The sequence below is a fragment of the Sciurus vulgaris genome (genome assembly GCF_902686455.1).
Source record: "Sciurus vulgaris genome assembly, chromosome: 2".
NCBI classification, from domain to species: domain Eukaryota; kingdom Metazoa; phylum Chordata; class Mammalia; order Rodentia; family Sciuridae; genus Sciurus; species Sciurus vulgaris.
Genome location: NC_136462.1, coordinates 85,213,407 through 85,237,575, shown reverse-complemented (window position 1 = coordinate 85,237,575; position 24,169 = coordinate 85,213,407). Strand labels below are relative to the sequence as shown.

Below are 24,169 nucleotides of genomic sequence, written 5' to 3'. Positions count from 1 at the left end.
TTCACCCTGTTATCAATTACAAATGATTACAATTACAAATTACTCTTTTTCTTTTTTTTTACATTCCTTGCAGTTTATTTTGTTTCTTTGTTTCTTTGTTTTTTACTTTTATGGAATCCAGCTCATCAATTCTTTCTCTAATGCATCCTGCTTTTGGTGTCATATCTAAAAAGTCATTGCCATAGCCAAAGTGATGTAGGTTTTCTTTGTTATATTTTCTAGGAATCATAGTGTTGCATCTTAAAGTTTTGTTTATAATCCATTTTGAATCAACTTTTATGAAAGGTCTAAGATTTGTGTCTAGATACATTTTTGCATATGAATCTTCCAGCTATTCCAGAACCATTTGTTTCAAGATTTTATTTTCTCCATTGTACTGCCTTTGTTCCTTTGCCAGAAAACATTTGACTATACTTATGTAGCACTGTTTCTGGTTTCCTTATTCTATTTCCTTGATTTATTTCTCTATTCTCTTACCAATGTGCTACATTGTCTCAATTACTGTAACCATGGTAAGTCTTGAAGTATTTTCTGTCTCCTGACTTTGTTCTTTAATGTGTTGACTACCTTGGATCATTTGTCTCTCCATATATTCTTTGGAATTAGTTTGTTGATAACCCACAACATGCTGGTAGTTTGTCATTGCTTTGAATCTATATATAAGTGGGGAAAACCTGGCACCTTGACATTATTGATTCTATTCACAAGAGTGTGGCACATCTTTTCATTTATTTAATTCTTTTGATTTCATTCATGAATTGTGCAGTTTTCCTCATGTAGATCTTGTGCACATTATGTTCAACATATACCTTTATATTTCATTTAGAAGATACTAAATTAAATGCCATTGTATTTTTAATTATAAATTCCATTTGTTTATTACTGGTATATAGGAAAGCAATTGAGTTTTGTGTATTAACTTGGTATTCTGCAATCATGCTATAATCATTTATTAGTTTCAGTAGTATTTTTCTACATATATAATTATGTCATCTTCAAACAAATGTAGTTTTTTTTCTTTCCTTCTTTACCATTCTGTATACATTTTATTTCCTTTTATATTTCATTAGCTAGAATTTAAGTTTTTGAAAGGAGTAGGGAAAAGGGATATCCATTCCTTGTTCCACATCTTAGTAGGAGAACTTTGAGTTTCTCACCATTGAGTATGAGGTTATCAGTAGAGTTTTTGCAGAAATTCTTTATCAAGTTGAGGAAGTTCTCCTTATTTTCTAGTTTACTGAAAGTTTTTATCATAAATAGGTGTTGGGTTTGTCAAATGCTTTTTTCACATCTATTGATATGATCATATGATTTTTTCTATCATTTTATTCTGCGGAGGTAATGGTTTTCATTACTTGATTTTCAGATGTTCAACCAGCCATCCATATCAGTGATAAATCACACTTGCTCATAGTATATAACTATATATTTTTAAATTCCATTTGCTAATATTTTGTTGAAGCTTTTATGTGTGCTCATGAGAGATATTAGTTTTTAGTTTACTTGTAATTGCTTTCACTGTGGTATTAGGATAATGCTGGCCTCATAAAATGGGTTTTTGGAAATATGCTCTGCTTCTGTCCTCTGAAAGAAACTGTAGAGAATAGGTATAATTTGTTAAATGTTTGGTAGTGTTACCAGTGAACCTGTGTGGCCCTGGTGCATTCTGTTTTGTAAGGTTTCTGTTGAACTTAACCATATTTTAGAACTATTATCATAATGACTGCAATCTTTAACCTCAGGGCAATCAAGTTATTGAACAACAAAAAGTAGTGAAAATAAACATGTTCACACAATAATTCCTTAATAGCAATAAAATTCATGAAACACTGAAAACTAAATGACAATAAAAGTGCCATTTCTCAAATCTTTTTGGATGCAGCAAAATTGGTATTTAAATCCTTCTATTTAAAAAAAAATATGTAAATATATGTGAATCAAGTGTTCAAATTAAGAAACTAGAATTAAATAAGCTACTTAGCAAGCATTTTAAAAGCAGAAGGAAGGAAATGGTAAAGATAAGACTAAAATCTATGAAAATGAAAAGGCAAACACTGAAAACATAAACAAAAATTTGGCACTTTGATGAGACCCTTAGAAGCCAAACATCTGGTAAGATCTACCGAGAACAAAACAGCAATCAACAATAAACTATTCTGCCCCAAATAAATTCATTATACAAATGGCATCATACAAATTCATCATACAAACACATTTGGTAAGTACAAAACTAATAATGGCTTTGTTTGTTTCAGAATTATGGGAAAAAGGATGAATAGTCTATTAGAAAAATTGTAAAGCACATGGACAGTCAATACAAAGGGGAAAAAAAATTACAAATATACATTTGTCTACTATAAAAGACACTACTACTACCACCAAAACAAAGTATAAAGATAGTCCACTGAGTAGGGAAGATATTTAATACTTATTACAATGAAGATTAGCATTCAGAATATATCAAGAACTATGAATCTCAAATAAAAGATAAAACTTACCATTAAAAGTGGCCAAATGATTTTAATAATTCATAGAAGTGAGAACCTGAATGAGTAGGCAGTGAAGTATGAAACAATATTTACTTTCAGTAATAATCACAAAATAGAAATTAAAACAATATGTGAAAAAATTTTATATAAATACATATGTATGTGTAAATGTTTCTGTGTTTGTGTGTATATGTATCAGATTGCCAAAGATTAGAACATCTGACATCTAGTATAACTTAGAGCTAAAATACTTGCCTAACATGAGTAAAGATGTGGGTTCAAACTATAGCAACACAAAATTAAATAAATAAATGAAGCATTTGACAACACTAAATTATTTTTGCAATATATGACATGGAAATTATAATTCCCTGATGTTGGAAGTATAAATTAGTAACACTGCTTTAGGGAAAAATTTGGCAATATCTAATAGAAGTGAAAGATACACATGCATGCACACACACATAAACAAAAATATTTATTCTCTCCCATAGTAATTCCATATTAAAGCATATTTACTGTAGTACAAAAAGTACCAGCAGTAAATAAGAAATTAGAACCAACCTAATCCCTAAGTGTCTATCTACTGGAGACTATATCCACATAATGAAATGTAATACAGTGGTAAAATAGATGAACTGAAGTCACAGTAGTAAATATGTATAACTCATTAGCAGTGTGAATTGAAAAAACTAGTTAAAATAATATCATTTGTGCAAAATTTTAATGTCCACAAACAATAATAAATGCTTTTTTAATAGACATAGATATGTAGTAAAATTACAAAAGCATAGTTGAGAAATATCCCACTAACTTCAGAAGAGTGACTGTCCATATGGAAAGGAATAGGGCATATTGATTAGAAGTAGATATATCATGAAATTCCATTGCATTGGTGGTAGTGTGGGCTGGGGATATAGCTCAGAGGTAGAGCGCTTGCCTAGCATGAGTGAGACCCTGGATTCAATTCCAATACTGCAAAAAGAAAAAAAAAAATGCTTATGGAAGAAATGTAGCAAAATGTTAATTCTTATTAAATCTGGATGTTGATGGATATTGTTTCAAAGTATTTCATTTATTTATTCATTTTATATATTGAATTGCAATATATTTGAACAGAGTCAAGAGTTCATTGGTGTTCACCCCAGCATACTGAAATTTTAATTTTAATGACTCTTCCACAAGAATAGGATTGTTATGAAGGAAACTGATTTAAATAATGTGCCCAGTGCTACCAGTGTGAGTTGCTTTTTTTAAAAATATGATCTAACAATACACAGTAGCAAAAGAATCCATAAGTTCTGCCTTTCTCTTTGGTGCTGTGATATTTTGACTGTAAGAAATGTCATGTGGCTGGTTGTGGTGCACTCCTGAAATCCCAGCTACTCAGGAGGTTGGGGCATGAGGAACGCACATTTAAGTTCAGCCTAGAAAATTAAGTGAAACGCTGACTCAAAATAAACAAGGACTGGGGGTAGTTCAGTGGTTGAGCACCCCAGATTCAATCACCAATACTGAAAGAAAGAAAAAGAGAAAAAGGTCATGTTACCCAAAAAAGGCATCCAAATGAAAATAGAAAACTACTAATCAGTTTGTATAATTAAGAATCTGAATGGTTTAATCAATAATAAATAAAAACAACTTTCTTAAATGAAGTTACACCCACAAATGTATATATGGAAATAAATATTTAAAATGAATTCTTTAATTTTATAGTTGATTTGTGGTATGAGATTTTTCACCACTCTTATTATTGCTCCATCACCTACATACTCTACTGTTACATTAGTAACAGTAATGTTGACTATGTTGAATCTGTTTATTGTAGGGTAACAAAATGCTCTTGGCACAGTACTGATTTCATAGTTGTTTCTCTTTTTTTCTTGGAAAACACATTGTTGCACAAGTGGTCATTAAAATGAAATGTCAGTTTATTTGATAATATAATTATTTATGCCCATGTGCTACTATTAAGCAAATTAATTACATAGAAAACAGTCTACCTCTCTTCTGTTTTCTACTTTCATTCATGGCTATTGAGCCCAAGGGTCCTCTGCCACTGAGCAACATCCCCAATCCTTTTTTATTTTTATTTTGAGACAGTGTTTCCCCAGGTTGCCCAGGCCAGCCTCAAAGTTACGATTCTCCGGCCTCAGCTTCACAACTTGCTGGAATTATAGGCATATGCCACCATGCCTAGCTACCTTTTTTTTTTTTTTTTTTTTTTTTTTTTTAAGTGCAATGTTTCAAGTTTGAATTAAATAAGGAAAAATCAGAAAAGTCATACTGTTGTTCATGAGTAAAATAAGCTGCAATGATTAAAATACCAAAAATTTAAATTTCATGTCTTTAAAATTATCCTTTTTTCCCATTCTAACTATAATTACTCAAAAAAGAGAGCGGAATCAAAATAATGCATCTAATTATTGATGCAGTGCTATTGAAATGATCTGAAACTTATTTTTAGGAGCAAGAAAATTAGCTCTACAAGAATAGGAAAGTAAACACTAGCAAAGTACATTTTACTTTAAGACAAAAGCAACTTAAAATGTATTCTCATGCTTTCCTATGTGAGAGGGGCAAAGGGAAGATGAATGTGTCTTTAAAATTCCTATCTACAGTTATCTAGAAAAATTTAATCTTTCTTGGCAGGTTTAGATCCAGATAAACATCTTGGGAAAACGCTGGATGAAATGGAGCCTTATCTCTTAGAGGTAAGAATTCATGCTAATTTTCAAAATATAGAAATATAAGGGAAGAAAAAAGAAGTGCCATGCATGATATGACTATAAAAATGGTTTTTATTTTAGAAAAATTCAAATAACATTTATTATATGCCTTATGAAAAAATTATGCTTCTAATGAATATAAGAATGTGTTTAAAATTATGAAAATTCATCTTTGCTTCAAACAAAAAAAATTAGGAGTGTTATCTGTATTCTTTGTCAATACTTCTTGGATACTTCATACCTGGAGTCTGATTTCTTTCACCTCTAAATGGATACAGCTCAAAGATCATCACAACTTTGTTTTATTAAACTCAATGGACACTCATTTTTTTTTTTTATTGCCAGTTATAAGCACTCTTGAACTGTTTCTATTCACATATATGATGCTACACTTCCCTAGTTTTCCTTTTTTTGTTCTGGTCATTCTTCATCTCTTTTGCCACTTAGTTTATAGTAGAGGTTCCATTTTCTCTATATAAACTTTTTCTGGGTGATCACAGTAACTCACGTGGCTTTAATTATTAGGTCTGTTCTGATTGCTCATATATTTTTAGCTCATATTTCTCTCCTATGCTCCACTGCTCAGAGGGACCACAAATTACATCCCTACATACTTGATTTGCTTTTATATCATTGTTGTTTACCATTCCTTTTGTCCTCATCTTAATACACATGCCTGTCTCTTTAAACCTAGACTATCACGGACCCCTTCAAATTTTCCTCTGCCTTCCATTTTATTTCCCAAATTTTGCCTCATGCCTCAAAATTAAATGAACCTCATTGTCTGCAGGCTAAATCTAAATTCTTTGAACTCTTCCTGTCCTCCTCTTCTATCTGATACATGAACATGATCTTGTTTGCTTTGTCTCCAGAATATATTCTAAATTCAAGCTTGCTTTACCATCTGTACTGCTACCTCTACGCCATAAGCATCTTTTGTCTGGCATGCTACATCAGCCCCTAACAGGTCTACTTACTTCCACCATTGCCCTTTGTGATTCATTATTCATACAGATGCCAGAGTGATATTTTTAAAGTGTAAATCAAATTATACTACTGCTTTGTTTAAAATTTAAATGGATTTTCATTGAAGCTAGAGTAATATCTAAACTCCTATGAGATCACAACCTTTGAGACCCTGTATCATCAGCATCCTATCAGTCTTTCCAGGCTTATCTTTTACTAGTTTCTATCATGTTCACTAAGCCATAGCCTCATGTACCTCTGTATAACTTAAGCGTGTTTACTTCCATTTTTCTCCTTGAACTTTACTCTTCTTGACATGTTTTCCTCAGACCATCACAAGGTTAATATCTTTTCATAATTTGACAAATTAAATTTATGTAGTCATCTCAGAGAAGCTCTTCCTAGCTAGCCAACGTAAAGCAGTCTTTCCACATTATCTTATGGATCTGTTTATTGCTCTCCCTTGCCACTCTAGAATATAAACTCTAATAATCTTGCCAAAATTTTGGCAAGCATTAGTTCTTTAGTTCTTCATTCAGGTGCTTGTTCATCTCTCCATCTATCCATTCATCCCATATTTACATTATTCAACATTCTTTGAGGGTCTGTTATGTGACAGATGCTACAGAGAGCAGTAAGTATACATGATGAATTTATCAATTATGATCCTTATTCTTGAGGCATTTACAATCTATTCTAGTTGTTTTCAGACCTAAAATGTAGTTCCCTGGTGACATTATTAAAAATCATATACTCATCCAACCTCAAGAAATTTCAGTTCAGAGGGACAAGATGTGATGATGACCCTTTTAATCAAGCATTAGGTAATTCTGACACAGGGATCAAGTACAATGTATCAGCTTCTAGTTTCTTAATACCACTGACACATTGCAGATCCTGAATTTCTATATTTCTCTGAAAAAATATGTGCCCTCTTGAAACTGTGGACTATTTGCTTCTATGGTACTACTCACTTCTGAAGACTTTGAGTACTTATTTTCTTGTTCAGACTTTCCATATAGATTCTTTTCCTTAAATGTATGATTGCATCCCTAGCCTTCCTTCTGTGATGATCTTAAGTATCTCAATGACTTCAACTACCAGTTTTATTCTTAAAACAATTAAATATGTTCCCCATCATTTTCCTGACTTGATTTCCTGACCAGTTTTGAATTCACCTTCATTTCTGAAATGTCCCCAAATACTCAACCTCTACATAGAACTGAATTCTACTTATGCTAACTTAATCAGTGCCATTTTTTCATTTTCTGCAGCGAAGAGCTCCATTATCTGCTCAGTTGTTCAGCTCAAAAAAGTAAATTGTAATACATGATTTCATCCGCTCCTTTGTTCATAAATAAGGCCCTAAGTCTTTTAATTTCACCTTCTAAATATCTCATTATCTGCCCCCTTTTTATACTCATTGTTACCCCGGTAGAGTCTCTTCTAGGTTATTGCAGCATTCCAGCTTCAGTTTTTCTCCTACTTGTCTTACTCCCTGTTGATTCATTGTCCACAATTTCACCATCACAATGTACAAGAAGTGCAAAGGTGATCTTATCACACTTTCCTTATAAATTTTTTAGTTGCTTCTCTTTGCCTCAAAATAAAACTTAAACACCTTCCCTTGACTCATTGTGTCCTTGAGGAAAATGAGACTTGTAATATGACAATCTACTACATCTATCCTGTTCTTCATCAGTTTTGAAGTTCTGATGATTCTACTCACCTTCTCTGAATACTATCCCTCCCTTACTTAGATAAATCCATTTTATCTTTTTTTTCTAGTTTTTATTGAGTGAAAATGTCAAACTTTGCATTAGTCATACAAAAAAAATCAAATAAATGAAACACATATATTAAATTTCTAATAGTACTATATTCAAGTGGAAAAATATTCAGTTCTTAATAACCAGGTGCCAGAGACCAGATGCAAGTAATTACGGCACATACTCTTCAGTTCAGTTTCACGTTCTGCATTTTTGTCTTAAAACCTCTCTATATATCTATATATGTATATAGATACATAGATATATACACACACATATGCATACATATTATTTTGTTTATATACATACATAGTTATAAAACATTAAAAAGAGCATTGGTGGATCAAGCATCATTTTCCTCACAGAGAGAAAATAAAACAAAAATTATACATTTAAGTTCAAAATGAGCTAGCAATGGCTTATAGTCCTAATGTACAATATGAAGATTACAAAAGGCTAGACTTTGCACTGTGGGCATCTTCTTTTTTCTTTTCTTTTCTTTCTTTCTTTCTTTCTTTTTTTTTTTTTGTTTGATTTAAAGTCTAAGTTCATTGCTCACTACTGTGAGACTTTCTTGCTTAAAAAATGAAAAACCTCTTGGAGTAGCAGTTTCCTCTTTTCCTTATTTATATTTCACATGGTATATTTTATTTTTCTCTCAGTGTTTATTGTAGACTTAAGGTTTGTATTGTGTAAATAATAAATTCGAAGACTAAAAATAATTAAGAATCTTCCAGTGATTCCAAGCATCCAGGTTTTGTGTTCTTTCCCAGAGCAACCTCTCTCTTCTATTCTAATGTGTTTCTTCAGAAACATTTTGGCATATGCAAATATATATGCATGTGTTTATCCATTTTTACCTAAATTGGCACATACTCTTGTATTTTTTTTCACCTTGCATATTTTAACATGTACAAATCCATGCCATTTGTTTATAATCATTGTGTTCCATTACATGGATATGCTGTAATATCTCAAGGCTATTTTTTATTAGTGGGCATTATTCTTTATTGAGTTTGCATGTCTTCTGTTGTTACAAATAATGCTGGATTGAACATTATTGTACATATGTTTGGGGTCCATGTTATGTTTTTCTATAGGATAAAATACTAGAAGTGGAAATTCTGAATCTGAGGGTATATATGTTTTAAATTTTATTAAAAATTAAAGACATTCATTTCCAGCTATGGTGGAATAACTTACATCAGACCAATTTTGCCACAACCAACTTGAAAAGTTGTATGAAATTTAAAGAAAAATAACTTAGATCTGGCATTAGAGAATTGCCAGATCTGTAATAAATTGAAGGACCAGAATTTCAAAGAAAGTAGAAGCCTGAACATTGCCTAGTTTCCCTTCAAAGTAATTTCTGATTCAGAAATGGTGCAGAGATGTTAAGAAACTGAGGCGAAAACTCCAACTAAGAAGATGAATAAGGCATTCAGTTTCACAGGGCAAGGGAGACAAAAGTTAGCATTCAGAGCAACTGAAGTAGAGTGGACCTGGTAATCCCTCCATGTTTTTTTGTTGTAACTACTGCATAAACTATATCTTAGGAGTAAAGGTAAATCTAAAATAGTCTAGCCTTTGCAAATACTCATATCTGTCTTTAAAGTCATATCAGTTCTAGACTGAATTAAGTGATGGAGTTTACTTTTATTGCCTGTTTCTTTCTGAGGAAAAATAACTTGATTCGGAGCCTCAAATTACCTCTACAATATTTTGCTTACAATTTTCAGCAGGCAATCAAAAACTGCCAAGTGTATCAGGAGAACTGATGAATTAACTGAAACTAAGAGAAGAATAGACAATAGAAACATCCCAGAGAATATCCATGTATATCCATTTAATTGAATTATCAGATTTACACTCCAAAATGGTTAAGGCTAATGTGCTCAATAAAACAGATGTGGTATTTTAGGGGAGAATTAGAATCTGTAATAAGCAGATGAAATATTGGATCTTAAAAATAATAGTACCAGATATTAAGAACATAAATATATGAGTTTTCTAGTAGATCAGATACAGCTATATACAAATAGTGACTGGAAGATAAGGTGAAACAAAATATCCATACTGAAGCACAGAGAAAATAGGATGGAAAATAGTGAAAAAAATACATAAAAGATGGAGAGGAAATATCATCATCATACACGTTCAATTAGAATTTCAGGAGTGAAAGGGAGAAAGGATAGAACAGAGCAATGTTTCAAGAGATTATATTGTGAAACCTAGCTGTGGATATTTTTGCTGATTTTGGTAAGTTGCTTGTCAGGATTATAAAAATTGCCCTATCTGGTAGGGAAGGATATTAATATAATTATATATTTTGAACAGAAATTCTTTTCCTGAGAGGTACAGAAAATTATACAAGACAATCTGAGTGTCATCTTCTAAATTTTTCTCTGAGGTATAATCTATCTAATTTGTCCATAAAGTGATTGCTAAATAAATGTTTACACATACAACAGTTTGTTTCTCACATCATTCACAACAGTTATCTTATAGAACCCAGGTCTTAATTTAGACTCCCCACATTTTTCTCTCTACTTTTTACCTTTCATTTTTGCATAAGCTCATAAAGGAGCCTTGATGTATCTAGAGCATGATGATTCTTATATAAAGTGGAATGAGTCACCTAAGTTTTATCTTCTTTCTGCATTTAGAGAGTATATTTTGTTTGACTTATTACTTCCAACTCTATGTTCCATCATTACCTAATACAAATCATATGGCAAGGAATGTCTCTTTATCTTGATAAATATGATTAATTTAATCAAATCAGATAAAAGATTATCCATGTTTATTTTTCAACCTTTGACACAGTCCCATGAATAATAAGGAATACACATGCAAGAGAGAGAAACAGATAACCCTTGAACGTGTATATGTTAGAGACAAAGGATTAGATATAGGAAAACCTAATCTATTTTGTTCACCAGCCTCAATGACCCTGAGATAGCTCTTATGTACTCCTTGTGTAATACAGGTGGATATTACTAGTTAACTGTAATAAATCAGTTTACCACTGTCATTGTTTTAATATTTTACTATATGTAAGGATTAATATTTTTAATTAAATGAATATCTATATATTGTAATGGTTTCCCTTTTGCATATTAATACTTGATTGTGAGATTACAGACAGGTTGGTGGTAGCCATGGTAGAAAGAAGATAACTTTGGGCAGAAGCCCCCCGTTTTTTTTTTTTTTATACTGAGAATTGAACCCATGGTTGCTTTACCACTGAGCCATATCACCAACCCTTTTGGTACTAGGGATTGAACTCAGGGGTACTCAACCACTAAGCCATATCCCCCACCCTGTTTTGTATTTTATTTAGACATAGGCTCACCAAGTTGCTCAGAACCTCACTTTTGCTGAGGCTGGCTCTGAACTTACAATCCTCCTGCCTCAACCTCCCAAGCAGCTGGGATTACAGGAGTATGCCACATCACCCAGCTCACCAACCCTTTATATTTTTATTTTGAGACAGGATCTTCACTAAGTTGCTGAGGCTGGCTTTGCACTTGTGTTCCTTCTGCTTCAGCCTCCTGAACCACTGGGATTGCAGACATGCCCACTGTGCCCAGCTTATAAGGTGTTTTTATAGTTCACTCAGATCACATGTAGTGAAAGAAGGTGCAGGATGGTGGTCAGCAAAGCATCACTATACCTGGATGCCCATATGTGAATTCTAGGCCTTTTGCTTACCTGAAACATAAATTTAAGTGGTTTCTTATATGTAAAATGGAAGAAATAACAATGAAATGATACATAAGTTGCCTAGTTCAGTATCTGACATGTTCTGTTTAGTAAATGTTAGCAATATTTACTGTCATAAAGTTCATGATTACTGAAGAAAAATTCAGAAAATTTTCTGCTTTTCTTTTTTTTTTTTAATTGTGAACAAATGGGATACATGTTGTTTCTCTGTTTGTACATAGCGTAAAGGCATACCATTTGTGTAATCATAAATTTACATATTGTATTATTGTTTGATTCATTCTGTTATTTTCCCTTCCCCCCAGCCCTCCCACCCCTCTTTTCCCTCTATGCAGACCTTCCTTCCTCCATTCTTGCGCCCCTCCCTAACCCTAACTCTAACCCTAACACTAACCCCACCCTCCCCCACTTACGTGTCCTCATCCACTTATTAGTGATATCATTCGACCTTTGGTTTTGTGAGATTGGCTTATCTCACTTAGCATGATATTCTCCAATTTCATCCATTTGCCTGCAAATGCCGTAATTTTATCATTCTTTATGGCTGAGTAATATTCCATTGTATATATATACCACAGTTTCTTTATCCATTCATCAATTGAAGGACATCTAGGTTGGTTCCACAATCTGGCTATTGTGAATTGAAGCTATGAACATTGATGTGGCTATATCTCTGTAGTATGCTGATTTTAAGTCCTTTGGGTATAGGCCAAGGGGTGGGATAGCTGGGTCAAATGGTAGTTCCATTCCAAGTTTTCTAAGGAATCTCCACACTGTTTTCCAGAGTGGCTGCACCAATTTGCAGCCCCACCAGCAATATATGAGTGTACCTTTCTCCCCACATCCTTGCCAACACCTGTTGTTGCTTGTATTCTTGATAATCACCATTCTAATTGGGGTGAGATGGAATGTCAGGGTGGTTTTGATTTGCATTTCTCTTATTACTAGAGATGTTGAACATTTTTCCATATGTTTGTTGATTGCTTGTAGATCTTCTTCTGTGAAGTGTCTGTTCATTTCCTTAGCCCATTTGTCCATTGGATTATTTGCATTCTTGGTGTAGAGTTTTTTGAGTTCTTTATAGATTCTGGAGATTAGTGCTCTATCTTAAGTATGATTGGCAAAGATTTTCTCCCACTCTGCAGACCCTTTCTTCGTATTGCTGATAGTTTCCTTTGCTGAGAGAAAGCTTTTTAGTTTGAATCTATCCCAGTTATTGATTCTTGCTTTTATTTCTTGTGCCATGGGAATCCTGTTGAGGAAGTCTGGTCCTAAGCCGACATGTTGAAGATCTGGACCTACTTTTTCTTCTATAATCTGCAGGGTCTCTGGTCTGATTCCGAGGTCTTTAATCCATTTTGAGTTTAGTTTCGTGCATGGTGAGAGATATGTGTATACTTTCATTCTCTTACATATGGATTTCCAATTCTCCCAGCACCATTTGTTGAAGAGGCTATCTTTTCTCCATTGCATATTTTTGGCCCCTTTGTCTAGTATGAGAAAATTGTATTTATTTGGGTTTGTGTCCGTGTCCTCTATCTGTACCATTGATCTACCTGTCTATTTTGGTACCAATACCATGCCGTTTTTGTTACTATTGCTTTGTAATAGAGTTGAAGATCTGGTATTGCAATACCCCCTGCTGTGCTCTTTCTACTGAGGATTGTTTTAGCTATTCTGGGTTTCTTATTCTTTCAGATGAATTTCATAATTGCTTGCTCTATTTCTGTAAGGTACATCATTGGGATTTTAATTGGAATTGCATTGAATCTGTATAGCACTTTTGGTAGTATGGCCATTTTGACAATATTAATTCTTCCTAACCATGAACATGGGAGATCTTTCCATCTTCTAAGGTTTTCTTTAATTTCTTTCGTTAGTGTACTGTAGTTCTCATTGTAGAGGTCTTTCACCTCTTTTGTGAGATTGATTCCCAAGTATTTTTTTTTTTTTTGATGCTATTGTGAATGGGGTAGTTTTCCTAATTTCTCTTTCTGAAGATTCATCACTTACGTATAAAAATGCATTGGATTTATGAGCATTGATCTTGTAACCTGTTACTTTACTGAATTCACTTATGAGTTCTAAGAGTTTTCTGGTGGAATTTCCAGGTTCCTCTAAATATATAATCATATCATCAGCAAACAAGGATAGTTTGAGTTCCACTTTTCCAATTCGTATCCCTTTAATTTCTTTGTTTTGTCTAATTGCTCTGGCCAGAGTCTCAAGAACAATGTTGAATAGAAGTGGTGAAAGAGGGCATCCCTGCCTTGTTCCAGTTTTTAGGGGGAATGCTTTCAGTTTTTCACCATTTAGAATGATATTGGCCATTTGCTTGGGGTAGATGGCCTTCACAATGTTAAGGAATGATCCCACTACCCCAATTTTCTCTAGTGTTTTGAGCATGAAGGGGTGCTGTATTTTATCGAATGCTTTTTCTGCATCTATTGAAATAATCATGTGATTACTAACTTTTAGTCTGTTGATATGGTGAATGACATTTATTGATTTCTGGATGTTGAACCAACCTTGCATCCCTGGGATAAAACCCACTTGATCGTGGTGCACTATCTTCTTAATATATTTTTGTATGCGATTTGCTAAAATTTTGTTGAGAATTCTTGCGTCGATGTTCATTAAGAATATTGGTCTGAAATTTTCTTTCCTCGATGTGTCTCTGTCTGGTTTAGGTATCAGGGTGATATTGGCTTCATTGAAGGAGTTCGGGAGGGTTCCCTCTTCTTCTATTTTATGAAATACTTTGAGAAGTATTGGAACAAGCTCTTCTTTAAAGGTTTTGCAGAACTCCACTGAGAACCCATCTGGTTCCGGACTTTTCTTTGTTGGTAGGCTTTTGATGACCTCTTCTATTTCATTGCTTGAAATTGGTTTATTTAAGTTGTGTACGTCCTCCTCATTCAGTTTAGGTAATTCATATGTCTCTAGAAACTTGTTGATGTCTTCGAGGTTTTCTGTTTTATTGGAGTATAGATTTTCAAAATAGCTTCTAATTATGTTTTGTATTTCACTCGTGTCTGTTGTGATATTTCCTTGTTCATTCTGAATTTTAGTAATTTGAGTTTTCTCCCTCTTTCTCTTTGTTAGTGTGGCTAAGGGTTTATCAATTTTGTTTATTTTTTCAAAGAACCAACTCTTTATTGTGTTAATTTTTCTGATTGTTTCTTTTGTTTCAATTTCGTTGATTTCGGCTCTGATTTTAACTATTTCCTGTCTTCTACTACTTTTGGTATTGGTCTGCTCTTCTTTTTCTAGGGCTTTGAGCTGTAGTGTTGTTTATTTGTTGATTTCTACTTCTTTTTTTGAATGCACCCCATGAAATAAATCTTCCTCTAAGTACTGCTTTCATAGTGTTCCAGAGATTTTGATATATGTCTTTGTTCTCGTTTACTTCTAAGAATTTAATTTCCCTCCTGATGTCTTCTCTTATCCATTCATCTTATAATAATGTATTATTTAATCTCCAAGTATTGGAGAAATTTCTGTTTTTTATTCTTTCATTTATTTCTAATTTCAGTCGATTATGATCTGATAGAGTACAAGGTAGTACCTCTATCTTCTTGTATTTGCTAACAGTAGCTTTGTGGCATAAAACATGTTCTCTTTTAGAGAAGGATCCGTGTGCTGCTGAGAAGAAAGTGTATTCATTCTTTGTTGGATGGTATATTCTATATAAGTCAGTTAAGTCTAAATTGTTGATTGTGTTATTGAGATCTATGATTTCTTTATTCAATTTTTGTTTGGACGATCTATCCTGCGGTGAGAGAGGTGTTTTAAAATCACCTAGTATTATTGTGTTGTGGTCTATTTGATTTCTGGAATTGAGAAGGATTTGTTTGACATACATGGATGAGCCAATGTTTGGGGCATAGATGTTTATGATTGTTATGTCTTGCTGATTTATGCTTCCCTTAAGCAGTATGTAATGTCCTTTCTTTATCCCTTCTGACTAGTTTTGGCTTAAAGTCCACATTATCTGAAATGAGGATGGATACTCCAGCTTTTTTTCTGTGTCCGTGTGCATGGTATGTTTTTTCCCATCCTTTCACCTTTAGTCTATGGGTATCTCTTTCTATGAGATGAGTCTCTTGCAGGCAGCATATTGTTGGATTTTTTCTTTTTAATCCAATCTGCCAGTCTATGTCTTTTGATTGATGAGTTCAGGCCATTAACATTCACGGTTATTGTTGTGATATGATTTGTATTCCTAGTCATTGGACTCATTTTTGTTTTTTGACATGATTTGGTTTCTCCTTTATTTGGCTATTCCTTTAGGCTAGTTCCTCCCGTTGCTGATTTGCATCGTTGTTTTTCATCTCTTCCTCATGGAATATTTTGCTGAGAATGTTCTGTAATGCTGGCTTTCTTTTTGTAAATTCCTTTAGCTTTTGTTTATCATGGAAGGATCTTATCAAATCGTCAAATCTGTAAGTAAGTTTTGCTGGGTATAAGATTCTTGGTTGGCATCCATTTTCTTTCAGGGCTTGGTAAATGTTGTTCCAGGCCCTTCTAGCTTTTAGGGTCTGGATTGAAAAATCTGCTGATATTCTTATTGGTTTCCCCTGAATGTAATCTGATACGTTTCTCTCGCGGTCTTTAAAATTCTGTCTTTATTTTGTATGTTAGGTATTTTCTTAATAATGTGCCTTGGTGTGGGTCTGTTGTAATTTTGTATATTTGGAGTCCTATAAGCCTCTTGTACTTGGATTTCCATTTCATTCTTCAGATTTGGGAAATTTTCTGATACTATTTCATTGAATAGATTGTTCATTCCTTTGGTTTGTTTCTCTAAGCCTTCCTCAATCCCAATAATTCTTAAATTTGGCCTCTTCATGATATCCCATAATTCTTGTAGATTCTGTTCATGATTTCTTACCATCTTTTCTGTTTGGTCAACCTTGTTTTCAAGATTAAATATTTTGTCTTCAATATCTGAGGTTCTGTCTTCCAGGTGATGTATCCTATTGGTTATGCTTTCTATGGAGTTCTTAATTTGGTTTATTGTTTCCTTCATTTCAAGGATTTCTGTTTGGTTTTTTTTTCAGTATCTCTAACTCTTTATTGAAATGCTCTTTTGCTTCCCGTATTTGCTCTTTTAACTGTTGATTGGTGCGTTCATTTAATGCCTGCATTTGTTCTTTCATCTCCTCCTTTGCTTCCCTGATTGTTTTAATTATGTACATTCTGAACTCCCTTTCTGACATTTCTTCTGCTGTGCTGTCATTGGGTTTTATTGATATAGTATCTAGGTTTGTTTCGGACATTTTCTTTCCTTGTTTTCTCATATTGGTCAGATGTCAGTGGGACTCTGTGATACTGTAGATTTCCTCTATTGGCTTATAGTGTCCCTGTAGATTTCCAGTGTATCACCTACCAGCGTTCAGTAGCCTGAAGTCTTGGATTAACTTGATAATGTAGTGCTTCAGAAGAACGCTGCCCCTAGCCCGCTACTGATTCCAGGGAGAGAGACCTGGAGAGGTCTCTTGCTGCTCAGCCCTGGTTCCAGAGGCTGCTTGCAGGTCGCAGGTCTCCACTGGCTTGGGGACTTGTAGCTGGCTCTGTGTAGACAGGCTCTCACTGTGCGGTCTGCCCTGAGAAGCTAGCCTAGAGAAGCGCTTCCCGCCGTAGGGGGCTGGGCTACTTGGGGAAGTCCCTGGCACCCTGTGCTGGTCTCTGAAGCAACCTGCGGGCAGGCCGGAGCTGGCAGCGGGGCAGGCCGGAGCTGTCTGCGCTGCTTCTGTGCAGAAAGGCTCTTACTGGGGGGCCTGCTCCTCGAGGCTGGAGAATCTGTCCTTGTGGGAGGAGCCCACCGCCAGAGTGCACAGAGCTGCCTGGGGGAGACTTTATCTGCCCTGTCCTACTCTAATAAGCTGCTCCAATCCGGGCCTGCCGCCCAGCTGAGCTTCACTGGTTGGGGGTGGGGGAGACTCACCTTGTGGTTCTATTTTAGTCTGAGTCTCTCAATGCCTCCCTTTCTTGAATTCTGGGTTCTGGAGCGACTGGAGATGCAGTCACCCTCTAGTCCACCATCTTGGATCGCCCTGTGGAAAAAGCCTGCAGCTGGAGGGGGGCAAGGCTGCCTGGAGAGGTCTCTGGCTTCCCAGCCCTGGTCCCAGAAGCTGCTTGCGGGTCGGAGGTCACCGCTGGCTTGGGGACTTGTGGCTGGCTCTGTGTCGAGAGGCTCTCACTGGGCGGTCTGCCCTGAGAAGCTAGCCTAGAGAGGCGCTTCCCGCCGGATGGGGCTGGGCTACTTGGGGAAGTCCCTGGCGCCCTGTGCTGGTCTCTGAAGCAACCTGGGGGCGGGCCGGCGCTGGCAGCTGGGCAGGCCGGAGCTGGCCGTGCTGCCTCTGTGCAGAAAGGCTCTCACTGGGGGGCCTGCTCCGTGAGGCTGAAGAATCTGTCCCTGTGGGAGGAGCCCACCGCCAGAGTGCACAGAGCTGCCTGGGGGAGACTCTATCTGCCCTGTCCTACTCTAATAAGCCGCTGGAATCCCGCCCTGCAGCCCAGCTGAGCTTCACTGGGTGGGGGAGACTCACCCCATGGCTCTATTTTAGTCCGAGTCTCTCAATGCCTCCCCTTCTTGAATCCTGGGTTCTGGAGCAACTGGAGATGCAGTCACCCTCTAGTCCGCCATCTTGGATCGCCCCGTGGAAAAAGCCTACAGCTGGAGGGGGGCAAGGCTGCCTGGAGAGGTCTCTGGCTACCCAGCCCTGGTCCCAGAAGCTGCTTGCAGGTCGGAGGTCTCCGCTGGCTTGGGGACTTGTGGCTGGCTCTGCGTCGAGAGGCTCTCACTGGGTGGTCTCGAATGAGCTCTTCTTTAAAGGTTTTGTAGAACTCCGCTGAGAACTCATTTGGTCCCGGACTTTTCTTTGTTGGTAGGCTTTTGATGACCTCTTCTATTTCAGTGCTTGAAATTGGTCAATTTAAATTGTGTATGTCCTCCTCGTTCAGTTTAGGCAATTCATATGTCTCTAGAAACCTGTTGATGTCTTCAAAATTTTCTATTTTGTTGGAGTATAGATTTTCAAAATAGCTTCTAATTATGTTTTGTATTTCAGTCGTGTCTGTTGTGATATTTCCTTGTTCATTCCGAATTTTGGTGATTTGTGTTTTCTCTCGTCTTCTCTTTGTTAGTGTGGCTAAAGGTTTATCAATTTTGTTTATTTTTTCAAAGAACCAACTATTTATTTTATCAATTTTTTGTATTGTTTTTTTTTGTTTCAATTTCGTTGATTTCTGCTCTGAGTTTAACTATTTCCTGTCTTCTACTTTTGGTGCTGGTCTGTTCTTTCTCTAGGGCTTTGAGCTGTAGTGTTAGGTCATTTATTTGTTGAATTTTACTTCTTTTATTAAATGCGCTCCATGAAATAAATTTCCCTCTACGTACTGCTTTCATAGTGTCCCAGAGATTTTGATATGATGTTTCTTTGTTCTCATTTACCTCTAAGAATTTTTTAATTTCCTTCCTAATATCTTCTGTTATCCATTCATCATATAATAGCATATTGTTTAATCTCCAGATGTTGGAATAGTTTCTGTTTTTTACTCTTTCGTTTATTTCTAATTTTAGTCCATTATGATCTGATAGAATACAAGGTAGTGTCTCTATCTTCTTGTATTTGCTACATTAGATTTGTGGCATAATATATGGTCTATTTTAGAGAAGGATCCATGTGTTGCTGAGAAGAAAGTGTATTCGCTCTTAGTTGGATGGTATATTCTATAAATGTCCGTTAAGTCTAAATTATTGATTGTGTTATTGAGATCTGTGGTTTCTTTGTTCAATTTTTGTTCAATTTTGGAAGATCTGTCCAGTGGTGAGAGAGATGTGTTAAAATCACCTAGTATTATTGTGTTATGGTCTATTTGGTTTTTGGAATTGAGAATGATTTGTTTGATATACATGGATGAGCCACTGTTTGGGGCATAGATGTTTATGATTGTTATATCTTGCTGATTTATGATTCCCTTAAGCAGTATGAAATGACCTTCTTTATCCCTTCTGACTAACTTTGGCTTGAAGTCCACATTATCTGAAATGAGGATGGATACTCCAGCTTTTTTGCTGAGTCCATGTGCATGGTATGTTTTTTCCCATCCTTTCACCTTTAGTCTATGGGTATCTCTTTCTATGAGATGAGTCTCTTGCAGGCAGGCAGCAAATTGTTGGATTTTTCTTTTTAATCCAATCTGCCAGTCTATGTCTTTTGATTGATGAATTCAGGCCATTAACATTCGGGGTATTATTGAGATATGATTTGGTTTCCCGGTCATTTGGTTCTTTCTTTAAATTTTATTTATTTATTTATCTATCTATTTATTTATTTATTTATTTGACACGACTTGGTTCCTCCTTTATTTGACAATTCCTTTAGGATAATTCCTCCCTTTGCTTATTTGCTTCTTTGTTTTTCATCTCTTCCTCATGGAATATTTTGCTGAGAATGTTCTGTAATGCTGGCTTTCTTTTTGTAAATTCTTTTAGCTTTTGTTTATCATGGAAGGATTTTATTTCATCGTCAAATTTGAAGGTACGTTTTGCTGGGTATAAGATTCTTGGTTGGCATCCATTTTCTTTCAGGGCTTGAAAAATGTTGTTCCAGGCCCTTCTAGCTTTTAGGGTCTGGATTGAAAAATCTGCTGATATCCGTATTGGTTTCACCCTGAATGTAATTTGGTTCTTTTCTCTCACAGCCTTTAAAATTCTGTCTTTATTTTGTATGCTAGGTATTTTCATTATAATGTGCCTTGGTGTGGGTCTGTTGTAATTTTGTGTATTTGGAGTCCTGTAAGCCTCTTGAACTTGATTTTCCATTTCATTCTTCAGATTTGGGAAATTTTCTGATATTATTTCATTGAATAGATTGTTCATTCCTTTGGTTTGTTTCTCTAGGCCTTCCTCAATCCCAATAATTCTTAAATTTGGCCTCTTCATGATATCCCATAGTTCTTATAGGTTCTGTTCATGATTTCTTACCATCTTCTCTGTTTGTTCAACTTTGTTTTCAAGGTTAAATATTTTGTCTTCAGTGTCTGAGGTTCTGTCTTCCAGGTGTTCTGTCCTATTGGATATGCTTTCTATGGAGTTCTTAATTTGGTTTATTGTTTCCTTCATTTCAAGGATTTCTGTTTGGTTTTTTTTTTCAGTATCTTTAACTCTTTATTGAAATGATCTTTTGCTTCCTGTATTTGCTCTTTTTACTGTCGATTGGTACGATCATTCAATGCCTGCATTTGCTCTTTCATCTCATCATTCAGTGCCTGCATTTGCTCTTTCATCTCCTCGTTTACTTCCCTGATCATTTTAATTATGTACATTCTGAACTCCTTTTCTGTCATTTCTTCTGCCATCCTGTCATTGGGTTTTATTGATGAAACATCTAGATTTGTTTGGGGCATTTTTTTCCCTTGTTTTCTCATATTGTTCAGGTGTCAGTGGACCGCTGAGATATTGCAGATTTCCTCTATTGACTTATAATGTCCCTGAAGATTTCTGGTATATCCCCTCTTAGCCTTCAGTAGACTGAAGTCTTGGAGGATGTTGATAGCGCGGTGCTTCACAAGGAAGCTGCCTCTCTAGGGGTGGTGGCCTTCAGGTGCGGTATATTCCCTGCTAGTGGGCAGAGGTGGCTCCACTTGTTGACCACTGGTCATCCAAAGGGGAACTAGGCTGCGGGCTGAGGCAAGGCCTGTTTGGGCCTGTGTCCCTGATTTTACCGTCCTTGTGGGGAAACCTCACCCAGCAGGGAAGACTCACCCGGTGGGGAGGTCTCACTGGTCAGTTCCCCTCCTAGAGGTTCCCCTCAATCTACAGCTACCCCCTGGGCTGGGCTGCCTTCCTCTGCAATGTTCCCAAGGGCCCGGACGTACCTCCTGGGCCTGGGAGCCTCACCCTTCACAGACGAGTCTCCTTAGGCTGCCTCTCCTCAGAGAATCTGCCTTCAGGCCTGGAACCTTTGCTCCGCCCTAAGCGTGTCTCTGTGGGGCTCTTCCACGAAGAAGCCTCCTAGATCCTGGGACCCTGCTCTGCACCTAATTGCCTGGCTATGCGGCCCCTCCTCTGAGCAGCCACCTGGAGCCCCATACAATTGCTCCGAGTCCCAGCGACCCGCCACACGCCTCTTCGCCCAGACAGCCACCCGGTGTTCCAGTGCAGTCACTAGGAGTCCAAGCAACTCACTTCGTGCCTCCTCCTCCTGCCAACCGCCCACAGCCCTGGGTAGTCACTCCGAGTCCAAGTGACCCGCCCCGTTCCTCCTCTTCCTCCAGGTAGTCCCCCGGTGTTCAGGAGCGGTCACTCTGAGTTGCTATGAGTCCACGTGACCCGGTGCACGCCTCCTCCAGGCAGCCGCCTGGAGCTCTGGTGCTGCCACTCGAGACCAAGCGACTCACCACGCTTCTCCTCCAGGCAGCTCCCTGGTGTTCAGGAGTGGTCACTTTGAGTTCAAACAACGCACCACTTGCCTCCTCCTCTGAGCAGCTGTCTAGAGCTCCAACGCAGTCACTGAGAGTCCAAGCGACCTGCTGCACTCCTCCTCCTCCTCCTCCGGGCAGGCCCCGGTGTTAAGGAACGGTCACTTTGATTCCAAACAGCTTGCCATGCAGCTCCTCCTCCGGCAACTGCCGGTAGCTCTGGTATAGTCACTCCGAATGCAAGTGGCCACGCTCCTCCTCCTCCTCCTCCGGGCAGGCCCGGGTGTTCAGGAGTGGTCGCTCTGAGTCCAAACAGCTCTCCTCGCAGCTCCTCCTCTGGGCAGCCGCCCGGAGCCCCAGTGGTTGCTCCGAGTCCCAGCGCTGTGCTGAGCGGCCTCCTCTACGACGCTCCCAGTTGTCCGAGTTCACTGCTCCAGCGGGGGGAGGGGTGTCTCGCCAGGCAGCTCTACTTAACAAAGTTCCCTGCATTCCAGGACTACCGCCCCATCCGGGACGCCTCCCCAATGGGAGAGACTCACCTGGCTTCTTTGAGTTGGTCCCAAGTCTCTCAATATCTCCTCTTTTGAATCCTGAGTCCTGGAGCAACATGAAATGCAGCCACCCTCTAGTCCTCCATCTTCTCTGCTTTTCAAAATATATCAAATACTGGGTCATAATGAGAATAAGTTTCAAACCTGTCAAGGGATTGTTATCTCACATATATAAAATAATAATCCTAACAGAAAAAATAGGCAAAACCTATGGAGAACCACTATGCAGAAGAGAATGTCTCAAAAGCTAATATGAATATGAAGGATGCTCACTGATTTAGCAATTAGGGAAATGCAAATTAAAGCAATAAGGAGTTGTTAGTTTTTACCTATTTGTCAAAAATTATAAAGCCAGGGCTGGGGCTGTAGCTTAGTGCAGAGTTCTTGAAACACATGTGTGAGGCACCAGGTTCAATCCTCAGCACCAGAAAAAAATAAATAAATAAAGATATTATGTCCATTTACAACTAAAAAAATATTTTTTGAAAAATTACAGAGCCAGATAATGCCAATTGTTGGCAGGAGTTGGTTTATAGAACCCCTCTGGACTATAGACAGGGACGATTCCATTCTAAGGACAATCTTGAAATACCTAGATTAAATATAACTATCCGCCTTAACATAACAATTCTACTAGTCTATAAAGGGACATTAGTAAAAAGAGTCTTATCAGGGTTAATTTTTTATGGTGGTGGGGTTACTGGAGGCGATATCAATATCAGTTCCTGAAAGAGAGGATATTAAAATGCTGTAGATGTACATCATAAAATACAGATCTGCAAAGTTAGGAAAATATACTCAAAGGACTTATAGTAACACTATTGCTAAGTGAAAACAATCAGCATATAAATAGTTTAAAAATTCAGGCATCACAGAGTACCAATATACTTATAAGGACATAAAAGATACATTAAATATTTTAAAATATCTGTCTATAATAATGAAAAGGGCGAATAAGGAGTGAAGATGAATGGAATTTTTTTAAAAAACAGAAACATAAAAATGCCTACCTTTTGCTGAGAATTTGAAATACAATGAAGTGTAGGGAAATAATTTAAAACTATAGTTCTAACTGTCCCATAGTGCACATTGCTAACATATTAGTATATTCCCTAATGATTTATTTTCTGAGAGTTTGTTTCATATGCGAATTCATGTAGTTGAATACTTAATACAGATTTTATTTATATTATGGAGTTAACTATACATGTAATTTTATCATCTTTTTTTTCCAGATGTACATGTTCATTTTCTCACATAAATAAGTGTACTTTGAAAAACATTAACTAGAGGCTGTGTAGATCCCAACATTTATATTCTACTTATGAATGTATCATGTCATATTTACATATTACATATATAATATGCTTGATCTTTATAAAAGAGATTACAAGTTATCACTTGTTTGCAATATTGGTTATTTCTAAATTATTAGGATTATGATGTTTTCTAATAAATCTTCATGTACGTTTCTGATTATTATTTTCATAAGATAAATTTCTATGAAT

At 36.6% G+C, this 24,169-nt stretch overlaps 1 protein-coding gene across 4 annotated transcripts in view; it reads left to right on the top strand.

Moving 5' to 3' along the window:
- The window catches only part of DPH6 (diphthamine biosynthesis 6), a 209,966-nt gene that overhangs the window by 147,485 nt on the left and 38,312 nt on the right, over positions 1 to 24,169 (top strand). For all 4 annotated transcript variants that reach the window (XR_013761892.1, XR_013761893.1, XM_079127488.1 and 1 more), the window contains one exon: positions 5,142 to 5,203. Coding sequence is in view for 2 of the 4 variants with exons in the window: in XM_079127488.1 (XP_078983614.1) it covers positions 5,142 to 5,203 (62 nt within the window). In the remaining 2 variants the exon portion in view is untranslated. The remainder of the gene's footprint in view (positions 1 to 5,141; positions 5,204 to 24,169) is intronic.